The following is a 20,884-nucleotide window of genomic DNA, read 5'->3' as shown; positions in this document are numbered from 1 at the left end:
TTCTTGAATTGCTTGTTATCTTCCAGATGATTAACATTGGCCATAATAAAGTTTTTAAAAAATTCAACGATGAGAGGAGTTCAAGCTCTATTTGGTTTTTCATATTACAATGTGTTTTATGATGGTTTTATAATTCAGTGGAATCGAAGGTCATCATTATTTAGAACATAATTTAAAAAACATGGGAACAGTGGTGCATCCTATATGTATCTGGTCTTTGGGAAACTTATAAAAGCAAACAGCATTATACAGTCTGCAAAATTAAAATATTCTTTAAGAGTTTTAACCTGAACTTTTTTAAAATGCACTGGTTAATTCATTATGTTTTATTATGAATTTAGTAGTAAAGCCTCCTTCATATCAGATAGATTAGGATTCTGTTCCGTTTCCAAGATTTCTAAGAGTTTTCAAATAAAGTTGGACCGTGACATATTTTAAATACCTAATATAAAGCAATCTTCATGTTAATGCTACCACAGTAACTAAATCACAACACATTTTATTCACATTTTGCTAAATTTTCTTTTAAACACAGAAAGTAAAGTAAATGAGCTTCAAAAGCTATTGAATCATGTTTTTTGTTTGTTTGTCAGGGCGTTCCTCTTTAAAATGACTTTCTATAAGGTTTACATATTTAATGTAATATCAAGTGAAAAACAAAAACTTGGTGTTTAAGCAGCTTTGTAAGAAAACATACAAGAAGCACGATGCTTCCTCACTGTGGGGTCAGTAAAAGCCATTTACACTATTCTACTCTATTAGCCTCCAACTACTCTAATGTAGAAGACATTGGGACCCACATGCACTTTCCTATACTTGGTCCTCCAAGCCAAATTGAGCCAATAGGGCTGGAAGGTTTGACTATCTGGCCTCCAAACCAAACAGCCTGCAAGGGGGAACTGGGCAGTCAGCATCAGCTCATTAACACCATTTCTGCTCTTATGCAGACAGATAGCAGCATCCTTATGTTGGGATTTTTTTCTGCCTCTTGGACAGTGCTGTGAGATGGAATTTTATATATATATATATATATATATATATATATATATATATATATATATATATATACATATATATATATATATAGGATAGATTTTATATTGTAGCAAGATAATAGCTAAAAATACCAAAACAAAAGAACACACAGCCTAGCCTGAGGAAAACACAAAAAGTTTTGGTGTGACTTCAGATGTTTTTGAACATTAAGGCAGTGTGAGGTCTTTTGGGAAGATTTGCAGTGAACCAAGTCCCTTCTCTAACTTGTTGAGTTTGATTGATCTGCCTGAAACAAGTAAGAAAAAAAATGTGCCCAGCTTGTAGACTAACACCTAAAAAGGCTTGAGGCTCACAGTACAGCTGAACATGCTCAGTGCAGGTTTCCACACACTCCAAGTGTACAGTACAAAAACCTTAAGGTTAATCTACAGTTGATGTTATGCTCTAAAGCTCGAAAGGTTGACATTTACACTTGACCTTGTTTTGAATGAAGTAAACCTCCTGCAAGTAGGAATGGCTGATGCAATTGTTTACTGGAGGAGGAATGCATGAGAATTACACCATAGTTCATTTTACAGAATAAAATAAGCTTGCATGTTTTTTATGCAAAAAGTAGCCACTTTATAGGTACACTGACACTCTGAATGTCAGCTATAAGTGGAAACTGATGCTATAATTTTTACAGGGTCAATAACAAAGTTTTCAAAAAGTTTTTTAATATACTGTGTATTGATTTCAAGTGAACATGCACTAAAATCTCTGATAATTTACTACAATCTTTCATGAAGAGTTAAAGACATTCTGAAGATCAAGAGGGATCCAAACCAGAACTGGGAAGGTGTACCTAATGGTTCAAAAGTTTTTATGGCTGCTTTACCAATAATCAATCACTATATCCACGACATGTAGATTTTTTTTTCTAACATGTTGTTCACAACCATCTTTGCTATATAAACCATGCATTAGATACTATGTTGTGGGTGAAATATGTGAACGCATACTTTCTTAAATTGCAGAAGATTTTTATGGGTGTCAGTAACTAATCGTTTCTTTTCAACGTCTTGCAGCGCGGGAATAAAGTAGTAGTAACAGAGCTTTCATGAAACAAAGATTTGTGCTCTGAAAGCTTTTGTGGCTTCTTGAAAACAGAGTTGCTGTTTTCATACTCAGGAGATTTATGCGATTATCCACTCCAGTTTTTATTACTACGATCAACTTTAAATTTTTGCTATTTGGAGGAGGAAGTGCATCACAAAGACTGACATAATCTGTTTTCCACCTGATAAAAAAAACTCTGCAGTTTTATATATTTTAATAAAACATTGAGTCTGTACAGGGTAGAACATTTCTGAATTAATTTTATTGTTTTATTTCCCTGTCATCCCTCTCAAAGACTGCTTTTTTCATTTATGTGGGGGGAAAAAAGAAGAAGATTGTTAAAAAAAAGTTAGAGACAAATTTATACTGCAAATAAAGGCAAATTTTTGTTACAACTATAATGAAAATATTGAGCATTGTGTTGCTTTGTTTTACTTGTAGCAAAGTTATTTTTAAAATATTCTTTCCCACACCTGGGATTTTACTATCCTCAGAAAGTATTCAAGGATAAAAAGTGTTTTTATGGTTGCAATTAGATAAGAACGGGACTTTATCAAGGATGCTAATCTCTGCTGGGTTTCCCCCCTGGAGATAACGAGCTAACACGTCGCTTATTTTGAGAAAATAACCATAAAAGATATTGAACATTGTCATTTAACTATGTTAGTCATAAATACTTTGTGTTGCAAAAATAATCTTTCTTTTTTCAATTTGTCACGCAAAAAAAATCTTTATTTTTATGCCCTAATCAGAAAGAGTAGTGAAAGGAAATTTTGTTTTCAAAGAAAACAGAACAATGTTGCATGCGTTTGTATTTGTGCCCCTGCATTGTGTGCAAATATACACACACTTTATAGAGACACTGAGAAATCTGGTCTGTTAACCACTATGCGTAATTTTAAATCTTTTTCTTCACACCAGAGGTCTGAAACATAAAGTTTGTTACTTTTCTAGGTTTTCACACACTACAAACATCAATAAATATCCATACAATCAAAGATGAACAAAGTACTGAATACTACGTGTATATAACGTAACATTTTCAAATATACAGAGGTAAGTGGATAGTCTTTAAAGGTCTGTGAATAAATAAAGAATTCTAGTTTTCAGTTCTGAAGTCTTAAATACGCCCTTGTCAATTGTTTCCTTCCTCTACCATGGTCCTTTTCCCAATTATTATGCCCTAATTATATATCAGTCTGACATTTATGTATTCTTGCCCAGTGAATTAGTTCTGCCACCCATGGAGCAAAAGTAACTCAAAGTTCTTTGTCATTCGTAAGTCTATATTTAAATTCCGTGTTTCTACTAATCACAAATTTTCATCTCACACTTCAGATTTTTTGAAATGTCACAGGTATTTAACTTAGCCATTTTCTAATCACATTCAAATAGGATGCTCTAAAGGTCAATGAGGCTTGCTCTTAACCTGGGAACGCCACAAACACTTTCACTGTGCTCGTTAAAAATTCACTTCAGAAATGTCAGTCATAATTACAAAGAGAGACGCTTGCTGAGATCGGGATTGCTCAAGTTCTCAAGGCAACACAGAGCAAGGCTGAACACTTCATTTAATCACACAGATTTAAACAGACCAACCTTCTGCTAATGTATTACTGGATATTTGCTAACCTGTAAATCCATATAATGTTGCATAATGGTCTTTTAATTATATAGATAATGGAAACAATCTCCACTGACGAATCTAAAATGCTAATTAAAAACCTTTTTACTTTGGAGCAAATCAGCAGTGCTTTACAATTTTCAAAGCAAGGAATTTTCAGATCAAATGTTCTAACGATTTCAACTGGCAAATGCACTCTCCTTCTAGTACACTTTAATGTGGTGTAATCATTTTATGTGTTATAGACACAGTCTAGCCTTAGACATCTTTCATTACATCTAGTTTTAAAAGTATGGTCTATTCTAACACTCTTTTTAGCAGTATTCACACTCTTCTTAACAGTATAACAAAGAACACTTATGCAACGAGTTTATTTCTATAAAAGCCATCTATTAAACACATAGCATTTTTCAGAAATAAATGTCAGGAAATGTACCACTCACAGGATGAGGCTTAAAAGCCCAAGTAATGGAATGGGCTTTTTTTCAGCCAATGTGTTTGCCGATTTGGTCTGGATGCAAACTTTACTTTTTTTGTTTGGTTGCAGTTTGCATTCACATTGTATTTTTGCAAGTTAACTAACTTGTAAACAGGTGACGACCATTGCTCCCAATGAATAGAAATGACAGGAGTGGGAAAGAGAACAGACAGAGAGAGAAAGTAAAGGAAGTCCTGTCTAATGCTGTTCTGTTGTGCACACTTGTGCTGTTATCACAACTGAAATACCATTTTGAATGTCAAGAGCAGCTCGTTCAATGCAAATTTGGCAATGTGATATTTATAATTTTGAAATCACCAAATGTGTGTTGCAATCTGAAAGAGACAAGATGCTCTGTGTGTCCTGACCTAAAACATGCAACAATGAACGAATAATGTTTACCATGAAAATAATAATCCATTTTATTTAGAAATCCTAGCAACTCAGGTTTTACCATAGACGAAGCCAAACAAAACAAACATAGTTTGGTTTCATACTAGGATGGATTGCATGGAAACACTGATTAGGTAAAAATATTACATCATATAAATCAAACTTCATTACCTAAAACAAGAAAATGCAGCTTGCTTGCCATTTTTCTTTATGCAAAATAGTTTTTAAACAGATTTTTCACAGTTGATATTCCACTTTCTTCCTGAAGTCTGTTTATGGCTGGGAGTTAAATCTCTCCTTACAACATTCTGATGTTATTTTGCATAGCCTGGATATGCAGAATAAAAAACAACATACTGTATATCATATATGAAATGTTATTATTTGAAGATGATCCAATCAACCTCCATTACTAAATGGCAAAATATTTATTCGTGCTCCTGTAACATAACTAGGGAGTGCTAATACAGTAGTACTGAAAGTGTACCTTATTAGCAGAATACATTAGTAGGAAGCCTATGCTGTGTTATAAAAAAAAACAAATCAAAAAAGTTGTCTACTTCTTTTCCACATCTCCTGTTCAAGAAGCCCAACAGAAAAAAATATTTAATCTTTTTTAAACACAGACAGTTTAAGGGTGGAACGGTGAAACATGGTGGCAGCAGCTGTGTGGAGAACAGAAAGTGTGGAAAAGACAACAGGTCAGGGTTAATACTTGCCTCTTGTTTCTAAACCATTTCCACAAGCTTCTCCTGATCCCGATAATCCTCGTCTAACAGAATCAGGCACCAGGGTACAACTGTGCCACTTGTGCATCCTCCACCTACATAGGGTGACAAACACAAAGGTTTTATTTGGTAAAGGATGAATGCAGTTTTATATCTTAACACATATCTTATATCTTTTAACTTTTTATACTCAGTTTGTAAATTGATGCAACTTTGATGAAGCATTACTCATCTTGTAGAGATCAGCAAGAACATTATTATTGCTTTTAAATTTGTCCTATTAGCATATTCTCTGTTTAACAGAAAATGTTTACATGATGCATTTTGCTATGTTTATGTTGCAATATGTCCCGTTAAAATTACTGCTATACCAAATAGGATACATAATAGAATTATATACATATTTTATACATATTGGTGATCAAACATAACATCAAACAAACACAAATACATTTAAAATCTTTTAACCAAATAACTAATTTGCATGTATACTGTGAAGCATTGTGCAACATTGTAGAATAATTAGTTAGCATTCTAAAAAGGCAGATAAACAATGAGAACCAATTGTGAATAATTGTTTTCCTTGATGTTTTATTTCTCATATTTAGATTAGCAGGTGGTAAATTATAAACGCTCCAAATTAAATAACAATAAACGAGATTCATAGTTTAATCATTGGAGTCATGAAACTCCTTTTAACTACTGTGTTTCCCAACCTCTTTATCTCCTGCTTCATTTTTATGATAAATCTGACTCAGTACGGTGATACTGTCATTAATTCCCAATACTAACAGCAATAAACCTTTTTAGATCATTTATATATCTTGTTCTAATTGAAACAGCTCAAGAGTTTAAACCAAAAGATAAGTGTTGTTTAAATATATACACAGATCACTATGACCATCCGTCCAGACTGGGCTTGTTTGAGAAGCCTATCACAGAAATGGTTGGTCTCCCAGGAGAGCACCGACCAAAGCATCGCCCTGTCTCTGTTGCCATGCTTTCCTCTCATAGTGTTTTCCACAGATAGATGAAACACACATACCTGACCAACCAAGTAAATAAAAACATCGTCTGAGCAGAAAAACCTTCTTCCTTTGAGTCGAGGTTGAGTTCTGATGACTAAAGTCCATTCATGGAATTTTCTATGAATAGCATAGGCAACCTGATTTGCATAGGTCAAGAACAAGAACTGCAGTGTTGCAAATATTTAGTGAATACATTGTATAACCTTCACAATTTGGACCAACTATTTTTCATATTTAACCTGAGGGAAACTGAAGAAATTGTTATTCTTTTTAGATAGAGGTGTGGTGAGCAGGGAGACATTTTAATGAGCCAGTTATGTTAGCTAACAGCTAGCTAGCTGTTAGCTTCTGCAAGGTGACTTTTCTTCAATTATAAGAAAACTTGAGGTCAAACTTTATGTGTGAACGCTAAACAAAATAGTTGCAAATTTTGTTAGTTGGTTGTTCTATGACTATTTTCTTTTTCACCAAACAATATCAGTAGCTAGCCTAATTATATAACTGCAGTAGGATTTTGACATTAATTAGCTAAGACTGGCAGTTGAGCCCGTCTAATCCAAAAACAGCAACAACAGAAGAGTGAAAATGATTGATTGTGAAAGTGAAGCTGAAATGCATTTTTCTGTGGAAACGAGAGGACATCTGTTAGAGCCAGATATCCTTGACTAGAGGCCCTGTTTGAAGTAGCTGCTTGCTTGACTCCCCCATGAGTCATGGTACCTGATTCTACAGAGAAGGATTGGTCATAGCCCCCTTTTAGTTTTTTTATGGGGAAATTTGATGAATATTTAAGTACCCTTACGATAGTGTATAAGCTGTACGTTTAACAGCCAATCATCAGTCTGTCCACCCTAAACTTAGAATGAAGTCATTCAGTTTTACCTAATTAGAGACCTGAGAAAGAAAAGTGTAGCCTTTTTATGCACCAATGAGTATATTGTGTAATTTAGAGATTGCTTTCCTGCATGTTGGATCAAAGTCAGATTCACCCACGTTGCTAGGCCATATCATCAAAGACATTATGGTTTCATCATCTGTGACCTTACAGATAATGTCATCAGTCTGGATAGCATAGCTGAGACAGCAGGCACTGGTGCTCACTGATTTCAGTGAGCACCAGTGCCTGCTGTCTATTAACCTACCATAACAGCTATATGGATAAATTGAATCTTAAGTTTTCTTTTTTTTTAATGCAGCTACCTAACATGACAAACTAAAATATATGTCTTTGTTCAATAGGTTACTTACTTGGATTATCTAACTCACTAACAAAATGTAGCTATTGAATATTTTACATCAACTAATTCTTACAACAAGAGTTATTTATCAGGTTGTCGCCCTTAACACGTTCCACAATGCATTACACACACGGTGCGTTACTTTAAGTCTTGCTGATAAGAAAAGAAAAAATATTTAACTATAAATTTTGTCTTTACCTAAACACTGGACATACACGAACTGAGTCACACTCCCTTCCTTCGTACAGTGTGTCAGGGCACTCTTGACCTCCATTAGCAGGCTTCTGAATGATGATTCTGTACCGAGATTGCATTGCAGCAGTTGAATTATCTGTTCAACACGAAACACAAATTTCACAAAAAGTATCTTCTTATAATGCAGTACATAAAAAGTCTAAACAGATAAATGAAGGAGACCCTTGTAAAGGACAGTGAATTTAAAACGATGAGAGCACAAGTTTCTTATAAATATCTCCAACAAAGATCAGACATCTTCAGCACAGTCTGACATCTCAAAGAGACAGCCAAAGAAACAAGTGATCTCAAAATTGATCCGACTCTGATTAGCATGCCCTTGATGCTCGTGATGTCCTCCAGTTCACTGCAGTCTGTTTTCGGACACACCACAATGTAATGGCTTCATTTGGCTCGGGCTCCAAGGCTCATTACACAAAACTAATTACAAAACATTCAAAATGCTGCAATTAAGAAAGTGATTACATCGTCAGCAGGCCCAGTGGACTACAGCATATTTACAGTGATGCCATGCCTGCTCACTTCTACAAAAAACAATTACATAATTTTTGATTTCCAAGATACTACAGTACACCTATGGAAAAACCATTAAATATTCATTTTCCTCTTGATGTGTCAGCTTAATGTAATAAACACTTAAGGGTGTCATCTGCAATTAAATGTAATTATTAGGCACGCTGGACTAGTTTGATGTGCCAGTTCATTCTGGTTTGTCTTGATCAATTGTTCCCTCACAACACAACAAATTGTTAATGAAACAAACTCTCAAATTGTGCACTGGCAGGTTTACTGATATTTAATACTGATTATTTCCACATCATATGAATATTATTTTACATAGTGTCAGTCTTATAGGTTAACAACATCATCCTTCATGCAAAGACCTACCTGGGAGACAAGATGCTGGACATGCTGTCCATTCGCTGAAAGGGGTCACTACACAGTCCTTCTTGCAGGGAAACAAACAGGGCCGGGTAGTTTCTGGGCGAGAAAACTCTAAACACCTGCAAATGTGGACAAAAAGTCAACTGGCTCCTCTCGACATGAAGGAGCAGTGGCTCTACTCTGATTCCCTCCCGGATGCCTGAGCTTCTCTCTTTAAGGGACAGCCCAGACACACTAAAAAACTAAAACTAATTTCGGCTGCTTGTATCCGTGACCTCATTCTTTTGGACATGACCCAAACCTCATACCATAGATGAGGGTAGGAACTTCGACCAGTAAATTAAGAGCTTTGCTTTTAGGCTCAGCTCTCTCTTCACCTCAACAGACCGGTACAGCACCTGTTTCACTGCAGATGCTGCACCAAGCCACCTGCTGATCTCCTGCTCCACTCTGGGCAGGATATCCTCCCCAACCTGGAGAAGGCACTACTCTTTTTCAGTTCATTTATTTATGCATTTATTTAGATATGATTTTTATTTTACTTATTGAGATAATAAAAGAAAGAACCTTGAACACATTGAACAAAACAGGTTTTGCATGTCATTCAACACATTTTCTCTTTTGGTTTTCTTATCCAGGGTGTCAGACACACACAGAGACACACCGACACACATAAAACACATACACAGTAAAGTATAGGCAGTAATGTTAGCTAGCTTGATTAGATAACTAGTATTAGCTAACTTCAAAGAAGGCTAATAGGTTGATTTGTGACAATAACACTGTCACAGCACTGATGATCGACACACACACACACATTTATATATGTTGCTTTCCATCCATTGCCAAGCTACTGTGGTAGAACAATTCCATTAGCAAAATGAAACCTGGAGATGTAGGTATTATTCATTTAGATCGTCTTTGTGCGGAGGATTAGAAAAGGCACACAGCAAAGCTAACTGTACTGAGCACGAAGCTTCCAAACCCATTTCAAATAGCTGATGATCTGTGGGTTGACAGTCCTCAGAATTGACCGCCAGTTCAGTATGTGGACATACTGAATTAAATTAGCATAGTTTAATTTATCATTAAATTATGTTAATGATAATTTCTCATTAACATAGGCGCCAATTCTCCAGCACCCACATGTACCAGCTAAACCAGTTTCCCTACACAAGGTCAAATAGAGCCACATATCCATCTATCTCGTGCCACACACAGACTTGTTGCCGTGGTAACCGAATGACAACACCTCCGCTAACCTAGAAAGCTGAGGTTACATTTGAGTGTATACATGCAACATTTCCCACACAAAAAACAGAACGTTCAGTTCGTCACAGTTGATTTTTATTTTACAATTATTAATAAATGATCAGCAAAGGTTGATTAGCTAAACAATTGTGCTACTATTAATCTATCAGAAAGTGTGTGTGTGTGTCACCTTATTTTTATTTCATTTTTTTGGTAACTGATCAGAAGCCCACCAAACTGCACAGCACATCTTAACATCTATATGTTAAGGTTATTGAAGTTAAGCATAACTGGCCTACTTCCTCTCTCGCGCTATTTTTTATATTAAAATATTTTACTGAAATGTGATACCTTGCTATCTAGTTGTCATAGTGGGGACAATAAGTCATCCATCCATTTATCTTTTATATATTATGCATAGATTTAAGATTTAGTACGTTTTGTTGACAGCTAAAAACAATGTCAGCAACTTTTCTGCCGCCCAGCAGGAAGCTGGGTGTGTGATGTCACGTTTCAACATGTCTATATAGCCATGTTTAGACAGGGGTTTAATATTAGACATTTAGTATTAGATAGTACGTATCATATTTTAAAATTAACACATTTACTCTAAATGTATAGCAGAAAGTTGAAATATAGTAACAGAAAACTGATAATTTCACTAAAATGATCAGCTTTTAATCAGTAATGCTGTTTTCTTGAGTGTGACAGAAACAACTCAGCTCTTTCAGAATGCGACATTACTCGTTCTGCATCTAGATTACATAAATATACATAACAGGTTCAACCGTGAGTGCATTCATTCTTTCACATTTGAATCTGTCCTAATTGCAGAGACAGATGCTAGTTTCTTCGTAGAGCTGCAACAGATCTTCCTTGGAATTAGACCGATCTGTAATTGTACATCAATTTGAAGTATAAAATCTAACCTTTAAAAATATTTTTTTCTTCTTCTTCCTGTACTCAGAACTCAGATTCCAACTGTATTCTACAATCTGTTTCTCCTGGTCTCCTTCTTGTCGCTTTTTGACTTATTCATGCAAATCCTGAAAACTGTCAGAGAACTCAGTGTTGAAGTAGCAATGAATTTGCTAAGAGAGGTAAAGAGATATTCAGTGAAAGCCCAGTGACACCTCACCTTATGCAAATCTTCATCTACTGTAGCTTTACCAAAAAAAAAAAACTAAGCAACTTCACTGAATTATACTGTTAACACAAGACCAGTGAAAACAAAGGAAAGCATATCCACCAGTAATTGCACTGCCTCAACTTTGAACTAATAACATTTGTCACTAATGAATTCTACTGCTAATTAGAGGACCAAGATAGCTATTACCCATTTTTATTATGTGAGATTGCCTAATTGTTTTTGAGATCCACAACCACTGTGCCCCCAAAACCCAATGAGGCACAGTGTAGAAGGAGTAAGTAGCAGCTCTCAGCAGCATTTTTTTTTTCTAAAAATACACTTTGCTCCACCTGTGTCAAAGATAAGAAACCGGATAACACCCAGCTGCCAGAAGTGTGCAACTCTAATAACAAGAAAAGCTAATTTAGCATTTTGTTGGAGTGTAATCTAAGAAGAAAAGGCTAAAACAAGGGTGCTAATTAAATTGGGGAAAATGTTTCAACATGAAAATTGTTTAACAGTACGTCATTTCTGGCATGTTAAAGGAACTGTTATAGTTTCTTTAGTGCCTTCAAACACTTTCTTTCTCTAAAATAAAAGTCTTTTAATGTTTTTTAGGCAAATTCATTTCTTCTGTCACACACCCCATAGGCTGTGTTGTATTCTCTGAGTTGTAGAGTTTTAACATGATTGGGATTAAAACATTCTGCAAAATAAAATAATTCATAAGCTTTGATGTTTTGATGAAACAACAGGCACACTCCTCCTCCTTGTCTCGCAGAGGCATGCAAAGATCTCCAAATTTCATTTCAGGCTGAGTGACTCCTTTTTCCCCAACAACCAGAAATCCAGGATTCACTGGAGGCCCAGCATGGTGCTACATCCCTCCGACTGCAGAAGCCAGCACGGACAGGAATGAGATCAAAGTATACCAAAGCATGAGAAGGCAGGATATATAAAACCTTTTCCTTCCCTAGCTTTATCCCCTCTCTTCTCTCTGCCTTTTTGCAATGATGCATGCCAGAGGCCATGGCAAAGCAACAAAGCAGCTGGGGGAATATTGTGGGATTTGCTTAAAATGAGGATGTCAGACGTACAGTTAAGGCAATGAGGTTCAGCTGTGACAACAGTGTAAGGATTGAAGGTCTTTAAGATATTTTTGAAAATGTCTTAAAGAGTGCAGTAAAAGACCAAATTAATTGCCGTCATGGTTTAAGGTAATCCATACTAAAAAGATAAGTACTCTTTATAGCAAAATATATCACCACAGTGTCCATAATCATTGAATTTATTTTAGTTCTCAGAATGTTTATGGATATTGATTTTCAACAGTAATCAGAAAACTACACTGAAATTGGCCTTTGTAGGATGGACTCTGAATTGAAGGTGGCACTATGAAGTGGGATAACTGAAAATATTTTTACCTTGTGGAATATCCACATTTTTTCTGTCATCTCCTGGTTTATCCTACTCTGCAGACCATTTTTTTGTTTGTAGATTTATAATATTGGACATTATCTCTGTAAATTTCTTTGAAAACAACATTTAGGCCGCTGAATATCACAGGACTTTACAGAGTTTGTATTTAAACACACTGATCATACCCACCAAAATTAGTGGGATTATTTAATTAAAGGACAAGTCAATGTCCCCTTTCAGTGTCTCCAAGGATATACAGAGAAAAATGATTTAATAAAAACCTTTCTAAGAGATTTTAATTGGCGAAGTTGGAATATTTGTCAATATTTATGTCCTGAGAAACATGAAAAAGCCATCACAACTGCCCAGGGTTTTTGATCATTCACTGATTTTCAGTTTGAATGGAGCAGAAATGCTGCTGCTGCTGTCACAGCATGTGTCTGCATCATTACTACTCCCGTGACGCACATCTTGCAGACATTAAAGATTTTTGGAGAATATCAAGCAGATTTGAATTCAGTTTTAGAGCTTAGCTGTTGTTAAATTGTAATAAATAATTACTTTAGATAGCGTACTCTAATCCTGTTTAGAGCTCTCATTTTCCCCCCTTTCATTCCAAGAATTGTGATTGGTGCAGTTCATGTAAAATTCACTCCATCTACGCGTTTCCCTCACAGTACAGTTTGGAAAGGCTTTTAAACCATAGTGACTATGAAACAATTTGAGATTAATACTGTATTAGTCTGATTTCACTGTTTTAAATTGTATTCTGGACTCCACAGTTGCAGTGGATGGGGATGACAGCTGCACTCCAGGAGTAGCAGGAACTGCTCTGTGTCAGGTGATGTAATCTACATAAACTCTTGTTAAAAATGAACGCAAAAAAGAGTTTAAAAAAATGTTCAAGAATACACTGGTCGTGCCTGTTAAAAAGGTCAAAAGTTTAATTTGTGATCTCACATGACTGGAGGTCCTTCCTTGTCCCCTACATGGCTTGTGGCATTCTTTAGGAAAGATTATTATTGCTTTCTTTCAGAGGCTTTTTGGCCTTACCTTTTCCATAAAGGCATGACTTGGGGAGACTGAAAATAAGACTCATGTTTTCAACAAAATTTCCACCTGAGTGGTGGATTCTGCATCTCCACTAGAATTACCATGTACCTCCTGGCTGCTTTTGTAACTAATGCTTTTCTTTCATGGCCTGCACATTTAGCAGGTATAGAATTACACCAAAGTCTTTCCAATTTTTGATGATAGATTGAACAGCTCCCTGAGATCTTCAAAGCATAGGATATTGCTTTATACTCCAACCCTGCTTAGAGACGACTGTAATTTTCTCCTGACTTGTCTGGTGTGTTTCTTGGTCTTCATGGTTTTATTTATGTACTAACATTCTCTAAGCAACCTCTGAGACCTTCACAGAACAGGTTTCATCATTCACACCAACAAATACTATATCATTAAATACTATACAGTGATCCCTCGTTTTTCGTGGGGGTTGAGTTCCAAAAAGAACCTGTGATAGGCGAAATCCGTGAAGTAGTTACCTTTATTTTTTACAATTATTATACAGCATAATTAAATACTCTACATTGAACCAAAGAACAAAACCTGTTTTCAGGACCAAGCATTTTTTAACAAATAGAACACGTTCTTACAAATAACTACAGTAAAATAATCATTTTAATCATCAATACGAAGTACAGTAGGACAAACTGTGACTCGCGTATTTCACTGTTCCTCTGACTGTGATGCTGCAGCCTCACTCCGCTCTCTAGTGTCTTTTTCTTCTAAAGCCCGCGGTGCAGGTATGTTTTTTCGAGAGACAAACATATTTATTGGTAGTTGTTGTCGCTCTTTTTTCTTCTGGGCAAGAATATTTGCCAAAATTTGCCAAGCTGCATTACGTATATTTAAATACCGTAACGTTATTGGCACATTACGGTATATAGAGAAGAAGCGTGGAGATTGTTCAGCCAATCAGGACGCAGAACATAATGCATTGTGAAAAAAAACTGCACAAAAAAATCCTTGAAGCAGCGAGGCCGTGAAAGGTGAACCGCGTTACAGCGAGGGTTCACTGTATACCAGTGGTTCCCAAAGTGTGGTGCGCACCCTTAGGGGTGGCGACGTGCTATTGCAGGGGGGGCGCGGGAAACGGTATGGATGAATAAAAGAAAGAAAAAAAAAGTTACACAAAAGGGTTTTATTGTAAAGATGATTTGAAGTGTGTTTTGTTGCAACCTGAAGTGTGAAATAAACTTCAGTGTAGTTTGAAAACAAAATATGTGTATAGGTTTATGTCTGAACGATGTGTGTGCCCAGCTGATTTTTTTTTTCTTTTTTGGGGGGGATTTTATTGTAATCCATGGGGGGGCCCAAAAGAAAATCTTTGTGAACCACTGCTATATACCAATGTTACACAAACGGTTTGTTCACAAACTGGGTGACTTTTGGATGTAACTGGTTGCACTGGATTTCTTTTAAAGGATTGAAGAGTACAGAGGGTTGAATATGAATTCATACTTCAGGTTTTTGATGGTAATAATTGAAAGCCATGTATAATTTTACTTATATTTTACTATTTTGTAACGGTATACATTATTCTATTACTTGTAAATGCTTGGAGTTTGCAATTTTGAAGACCAATTGTGGCAAAATTATTTGTTTAAATTATTAACCATGACATGCAGTATATTATTTATTTCTCATACATACTGCCCTTGTTAGAAAATATCGCCACAGAGTGCTATTTTGAACGTAGTATTTGAGAAAAGTGTTGAAATATTGAATAGAGTTCACAGGTGTTACTATAGATGCTATTCTCGGCATGTGGAAAAAAGGAACAGAAATAAAACTGAAAATCAATCAAACTTTTTCCTGCAGGCTCTGGGCTGATACCAAGGAAAAGCTTTTGGTAGAGCCACAGATCCCTGCAGAGATTATTGCCCACCATGAAATGCTTAGGTGTTTTGCTGACTGAAGGAACCTGTTTTTCACGAAGAACATTGGTTTTTGTTTTGAAATTTCTGTTCAGAAATGTGAAGACATTTTCAGTTGAACATTTGCTATTAAGTAGAAAAGCAATGTCCTTTGATGATGGTTGTGTATCCCTAAGAGTATATGTGCTTCATTTAATAAGTAACTGAAAGCTCTTACTCACAAGTTACTGACAGACACAATCATTATCGATGAATAGCAACATGCAGGTCTAAGTTTTAGGTGGTGTTCAAATAAATGAACACTTTGCAGGGATATGAGAGAGGCGAAGTGATTAAATTCACAGCACACTGTATGAGCGAGATCTGTTGGAGGAGCAGAAATGACAGCTTTCATTAAAGCTTTTGTGGTGGCAGACAGGACGCGCATGAGAAAAAAGCCTCTCTATAATCCATTTTATGGCCCTGTCAATAATATGTTGAGCTAAAGAAGGGCAAACTTTGTGAATTATTTATAAATCTGTCTTTCTGGTGCAGGCTTTAACATCATTAAAGTGACAGCACAAAAGCCCTTAGCAGTGTTTGATATTGTATTGCTGAAAGAGAAGGATAATGGGGGAGCAGATGCAAGATGAATCTCGGGTTCACAAACTCATATATATATAAATATATATAAAAGAATAGCAAAAACACAGAGTGAAAGTATAAAGGAAGAGAGACACTTCACAGAACTCTTGGGATGTGAATTCACAGAGCATCCCGTCCTCTGAGTCATCTTAAAATATCTATACGATACTTAAGTTCAGACATGTTTTTTTTGTGTTTTTTGTTTTTTTTTAAATGAACATTGTGTATTTAGAAATTATAGTCTATAAGGAGTATTCATATATTTGACTACTTGCACATAATTTCCCAACAATCTTTAAAAGGTACAGATTACTGTACCTTTAGCAAAAACATGGAAAGAAAAGATAAAAAGAAAATATGACTTTCTGTTCTAGGCAGAAACAAACATGTTGGTTTGTAAAGATCAAAATGCAGGAGTAAAAAAAGTAACTATAACTCAGAATAAAGTCAAAACATTACAAAAAACTATGAAATCTTAGTTGTTGTTTTTTCATCTATTGCAAGTCTGGTCTTGTTTCTAGTCCAAATGTTTTAGTACCCTAGAAATAAGACAAAACTACCTTACAAGTAACTTTTCAGCAAGATATAGAAGCTTGTTTTAACTCCATAATTCCTTAATAATAATTTTTAAAAAGGTACTAATTCCACTGATTATAAGACATTGTTCTCGTGTTATCAATGAAACAATCTGCTGGTGGAACTTGTATTTTTCATCCAGTAATTATTGACACAAAACAAGCTACTACATCTTGCTGAAAAGTGACTTGTAAGTTAGTTTGCCGTATTTCAAGTGTACTGAGAGATTCACACTAGAAACTAGACCAAAACACTGTGGTAAGATGTAGTGTTTTTATAGTGAAATGCTTTAAAAATGTCCTGATGACAACAAATTTACCCTGTGGCAGAGAGCATACCTTTTACTTATGACTGGACCAGCATTCATCCTCATGCAGCTGACATTACGGCTCTGAACTCCAACAGGGCAGGCGGACGTCTCATTCCAGGAGCTACTTTCATTGATTGTAGAAGACGCGTCCTCAGTACAGGGTCCCCATTCTGAGGCTTCCCAGTAAAATACAGTGCAAGAATGATCATTGCAGACTCGCCATTCTTCTAGGACCGGGGCTGCTGGGCATGTTTTACCATCTGGAGGTGAACACAAGGAAACATAAAATAAAAACATGTCACAATGTAGTCAAAAAGTGCAGATTAACCGGCTGTCTTCGGACGCAAACCAACAGTTCTTTCTTGATTTGGCTCAAAGCGGTTTAGCTGGCAGTCATATATCTGCTGCATGTGTCTACAACAGTTCTAAAATCTGAAATTTCCACCAACAGCTAATAAATCTTTCAACTAATCACCTAAATTTCAGAGGGATTTGACCAGTCAATAAAAAAACCCAGCTGCCTTCGGCCATGTCAGATAAATATTCAGGTTTTTAAAACCTGCAGTGTATTTCACAAAAGATGAAGTGTCTTAGCACTTTGAGAAAACATTTTACACTGCAACTGCTTAGTAGCAGACAGATGTTGCTTATCACTTGGTTAACTTATGCTCAGAGAAGATGAATCACCTTTATGCAGCACTGGTTTTGACAGTCTGAGGATCTGGAGCTTTCAGGTGTGTGTAACACAATGCTAAAAAGGAAATACATTAAGAAATGCATTGCTAAAAGAAGCAACTGCCAGCTGTTACAATTAGTAAACAGTTTTGCAAAATACCCAATGAAATGAGATCAAAGTAGCCATAATTCACAGCAGCTAGTTCAATAAGACTAAAGACTAAGAAGCAGTGCAATATCCTTGTTTGTTTCCTAATGTTTTGAGTAAGCTATTGCTTCATTTCCGCAGCTTATCTTCCCTTTTTCCAAAATTAACAGCAGCTATTTTCAGTCATTTTTAAGCACAATTTGTTTTACTCAAACAGCTTTCGTTTTGGAGAATAGATAATAATGTGTTATGGCTGTGATCTACATGTACATAAATGTACATAAATACGAGTGAGTTTCTCTCTAAGGGAGGGCAAGGTTGGTTTGTTTGAGCAATTTTTGGAGCAGAAGATTATCAAAATAAAGAAAGACTGGACATATTGCAGTCAGTGAGTTGACAATGAGGTTGTCTGTAAACCCAATTATTCTGCATTCAAATACAAGGTTATTTTTTGACAGATGACACATGATCAGATTCAGTCATCTATCCTGACAATGATCCCAAACACTTCTGAAAATGTCATTCGATAATATTCAGATAACAGTAAAACAGTAGATGTCCACTAATCTCAATAAACTGAAGTAGTTTGGTAAACAATGATGCAAAAGGACTTCAGAAAATTGATGCAATTCAAACTCAAAGGCTACACTGATGCTAACATGTAGCAAAGATGGCTATAAGAGCAAAATAATCAAAAAGTGATTCTAAATTCCAACTTTCACTTACTTTCTAAAGACAGTACTGAGTCTACTGTCTCATGTTGTCAATGTGAGTTTCTCCGTTTCTGATTGCAAGAGCTCCTCAATCTGAATGGAGTAAAATGATAAAAGCCTAACTGATGATGTGCTAAATGTGTTAACTGGAGAATATTGAGGACCACAGCGACCAGGACCAGGACTTTTTTACTGAACTACAACCAAGGAGATACTTACGGTTTCTGATCTACTTTGCATTCCACAGCTGTACTGTGGTTTCACACAAACGTGCTCTTTCACAGCCTCCTCTGCCAGCCAACAGATATCCAGCAATTGGGTTTAAACTGCAAGTTTCTTTCATCAGCTGTTATTGCTGATATGTGTTTAGTTACAGGGATTAATGGGCAGCAGCCGCCTGCCAAGGCAGCCAAAGCTGTCTGACTTGGAAACATGAAGTATTCAGAGAGAGGAACAGCTCCTGATAATGGATGATCTGCTCAAACCTCAAATGTTTTCTGAAAGGAAAATGTCTGTATAACACTCTTAAATCTGGGGAATCAGGCAAAAGGGCCGCAATGCTGGTGAAACCACTCTGATAAAACTTTCAGCTCAATCAATCTTTATCTACTATTTGCTGAGCTTAGTTTTCAGTTAACTCTGAAACACTTCTTAACATTTCTAGTTACAAAATAAAGCTTAGGCACTGCACCTTTACTCATGAATACATCTTATATGGTTTTTATACATACTGTTATAAGTTAATTTTTATATTTAATTGATATTCAATCTTAGTCAATTAAATTAGCCTTTTTTTAAGGAGGACCTATAACACAAAATTTACATTTTGCACATTTTTGTGCTTCCCTTTGGGCCTTAAATGCTTCTAAAAACAGACCAAGTGCTTAATAGGTTAATGTTGGCAATAAGTTAGTTAATGTTTCTTGTGTCTGAAAAATGACCCATTTCAAAACCCTCTGGAATTTATCGTCACAAATCAGCAGACACCGCCTCCCACCAAACAACTCAAGCTGAGCTTCAGTACATTTGGATGGCTGGTTCAACTACTATTTGCTGTATAATGGCTGCTGGAAAACACAAATGTTTTGGTTTTGACTTCCCATCCAGAATCCACTTGCAGCAGTTTTGTTGGTTGTGCAGGAGGCTCTACATTTGCTTTTCAAAGATGTACAGTTGTAAAATTGCACATCTGTTTGCAGTCATTTTCATGTCCAAGTGTAAATGTTAAGTTGGGGGGCGTGGCTTATTTGGATTTAAACTGACAAGAGGCTATATAACGGCTGAAAGGACTCAAAATAGGTAGAACCAACCAGACTAAAATATTATCATCTAAGAATGAATTTGTGGATAAACATGAATGAACATGTTTTTATTGTCCATAGACCTACATAGACCTATTGTTAATTGTTGCTTTGTCTGTCATTGCTAAACAAAAAAATCAAACTGGTTGTAAAGTAAAATGTGTGGAAGAAATATGCATTTCTCACATATGGAGAAGAGTCAAAGTAATCAGAGGGATTTTCAGGTCACCTTTTCCTGGGATGGCTAATACTGTGCGACTGCGGCTCTGCTTGCCCTCTGCGGTCTTTGTAGCGCAGCTGTGTGAGCAGGAAGACCAGGAGGACCAGGAGCCCACCACACAGTCTGCAGAACAGGCAACATCACAGGCCTCCTCAGTGGGTGGAGGGTCATCTACACAGTGGGTGTCAGGCACATCACCTCCTAAACATGGCATAGTAACACAGCTGAAATGAAAATGTTGGAATTGTGACTAAATTATGAGTTATGTGCAATAACTGACATTCATTTTATTAAGGCAATACAGGGAGAAAAAAGGTCATTTTTAGTTTTTATTTTATTTGAGAGTTGACAAAACAGAAATAAGAATGTTAACCATGTGATACCAAACTCAATGGTAGATTATGTAATTCTAAAACACAGTTCCTTTTTACTAAAAGCAATAAAGTGTGACAATAAATCAATTTGTGTCCAGGTGTAAGTGTGTATATAAAAAAGACTGAGCAACTATTAGTTACACAAACTCGGCTTTTATTTTTCAGCATCAGCAATATTATTCAGATTGCCTTCACTAATCTGAAAAATGCTCATTCTTATACATCTGATAAAGCAGAACAGGTAAACTAATCTTCCTCTATTTTCTCTCTTAATTTCTTTTGCAATTTAGAGTTCCAATATATCCAACAAATGGGCACCACTGATAAGAAATATATAACATATTCTGCAAATACGGGTGTACTAGCGCAATAATAATGTTACTTAACCCTTATAACGTGCATAATGTGAAGTGGGTCAAATTTGGCTTATTTTTCTTTAGTTTGTATTCATATCCATATATTATTTATGAAACCCTTCG

General features: G+C 35.9%; 1 protein-coding gene across 3 annotated transcripts in view; it reads right to left on the bottom strand.

The window, feature by feature from the left end:
* thsd7b (thrombospondin type 1 domain containing 7B) overlaps positions 1-20,884 on the bottom strand; it is a 208,933-nt gene that overhangs the window by 72,224 nt on the left and 115,825 nt on the right. For all 3 annotated transcript variants that reach the window (XM_023337353.1, XM_023337355.1, XM_023337354.1), the window contains exons 9-13: positions 20,041-20,232; positions 17,003-17,234; positions 8,727-8,842; positions 7,782-7,914; positions 5,309-5,412 (exon numbers count right to left, since the gene is read on the bottom strand). In XM_023337353.1, coding sequence (XP_023193121.1) covers positions 5,309-5,412; positions 7,782-7,914; positions 8,727-8,842; positions 17,003-17,234; positions 20,041-20,232 — 777 coding nt within the window. The remainder of the gene's footprint in view (positions 1-5,308; positions 5,413-7,781; positions 7,915-8,726; positions 8,843-17,002; positions 17,235-20,040; positions 20,233-20,884) is intronic.

The sequence above is a fragment of the Xiphophorus maculatus genome, chromosome 7 (assembly GCF_002775205.1).
Source record: "Xiphophorus maculatus strain JP 163 A chromosome 7, X_maculatus-5.0-male, whole genome shotgun sequence".
NCBI lineage: Eukaryota > Metazoa > Chordata > Actinopteri > Cyprinodontiformes > Poeciliidae > Xiphophorus > Xiphophorus maculatus.
The sequence above is the reverse complement of the archived record's forward strand: the minus strand, read 5'-3'. Positions and strand labels throughout refer to the sequence as shown.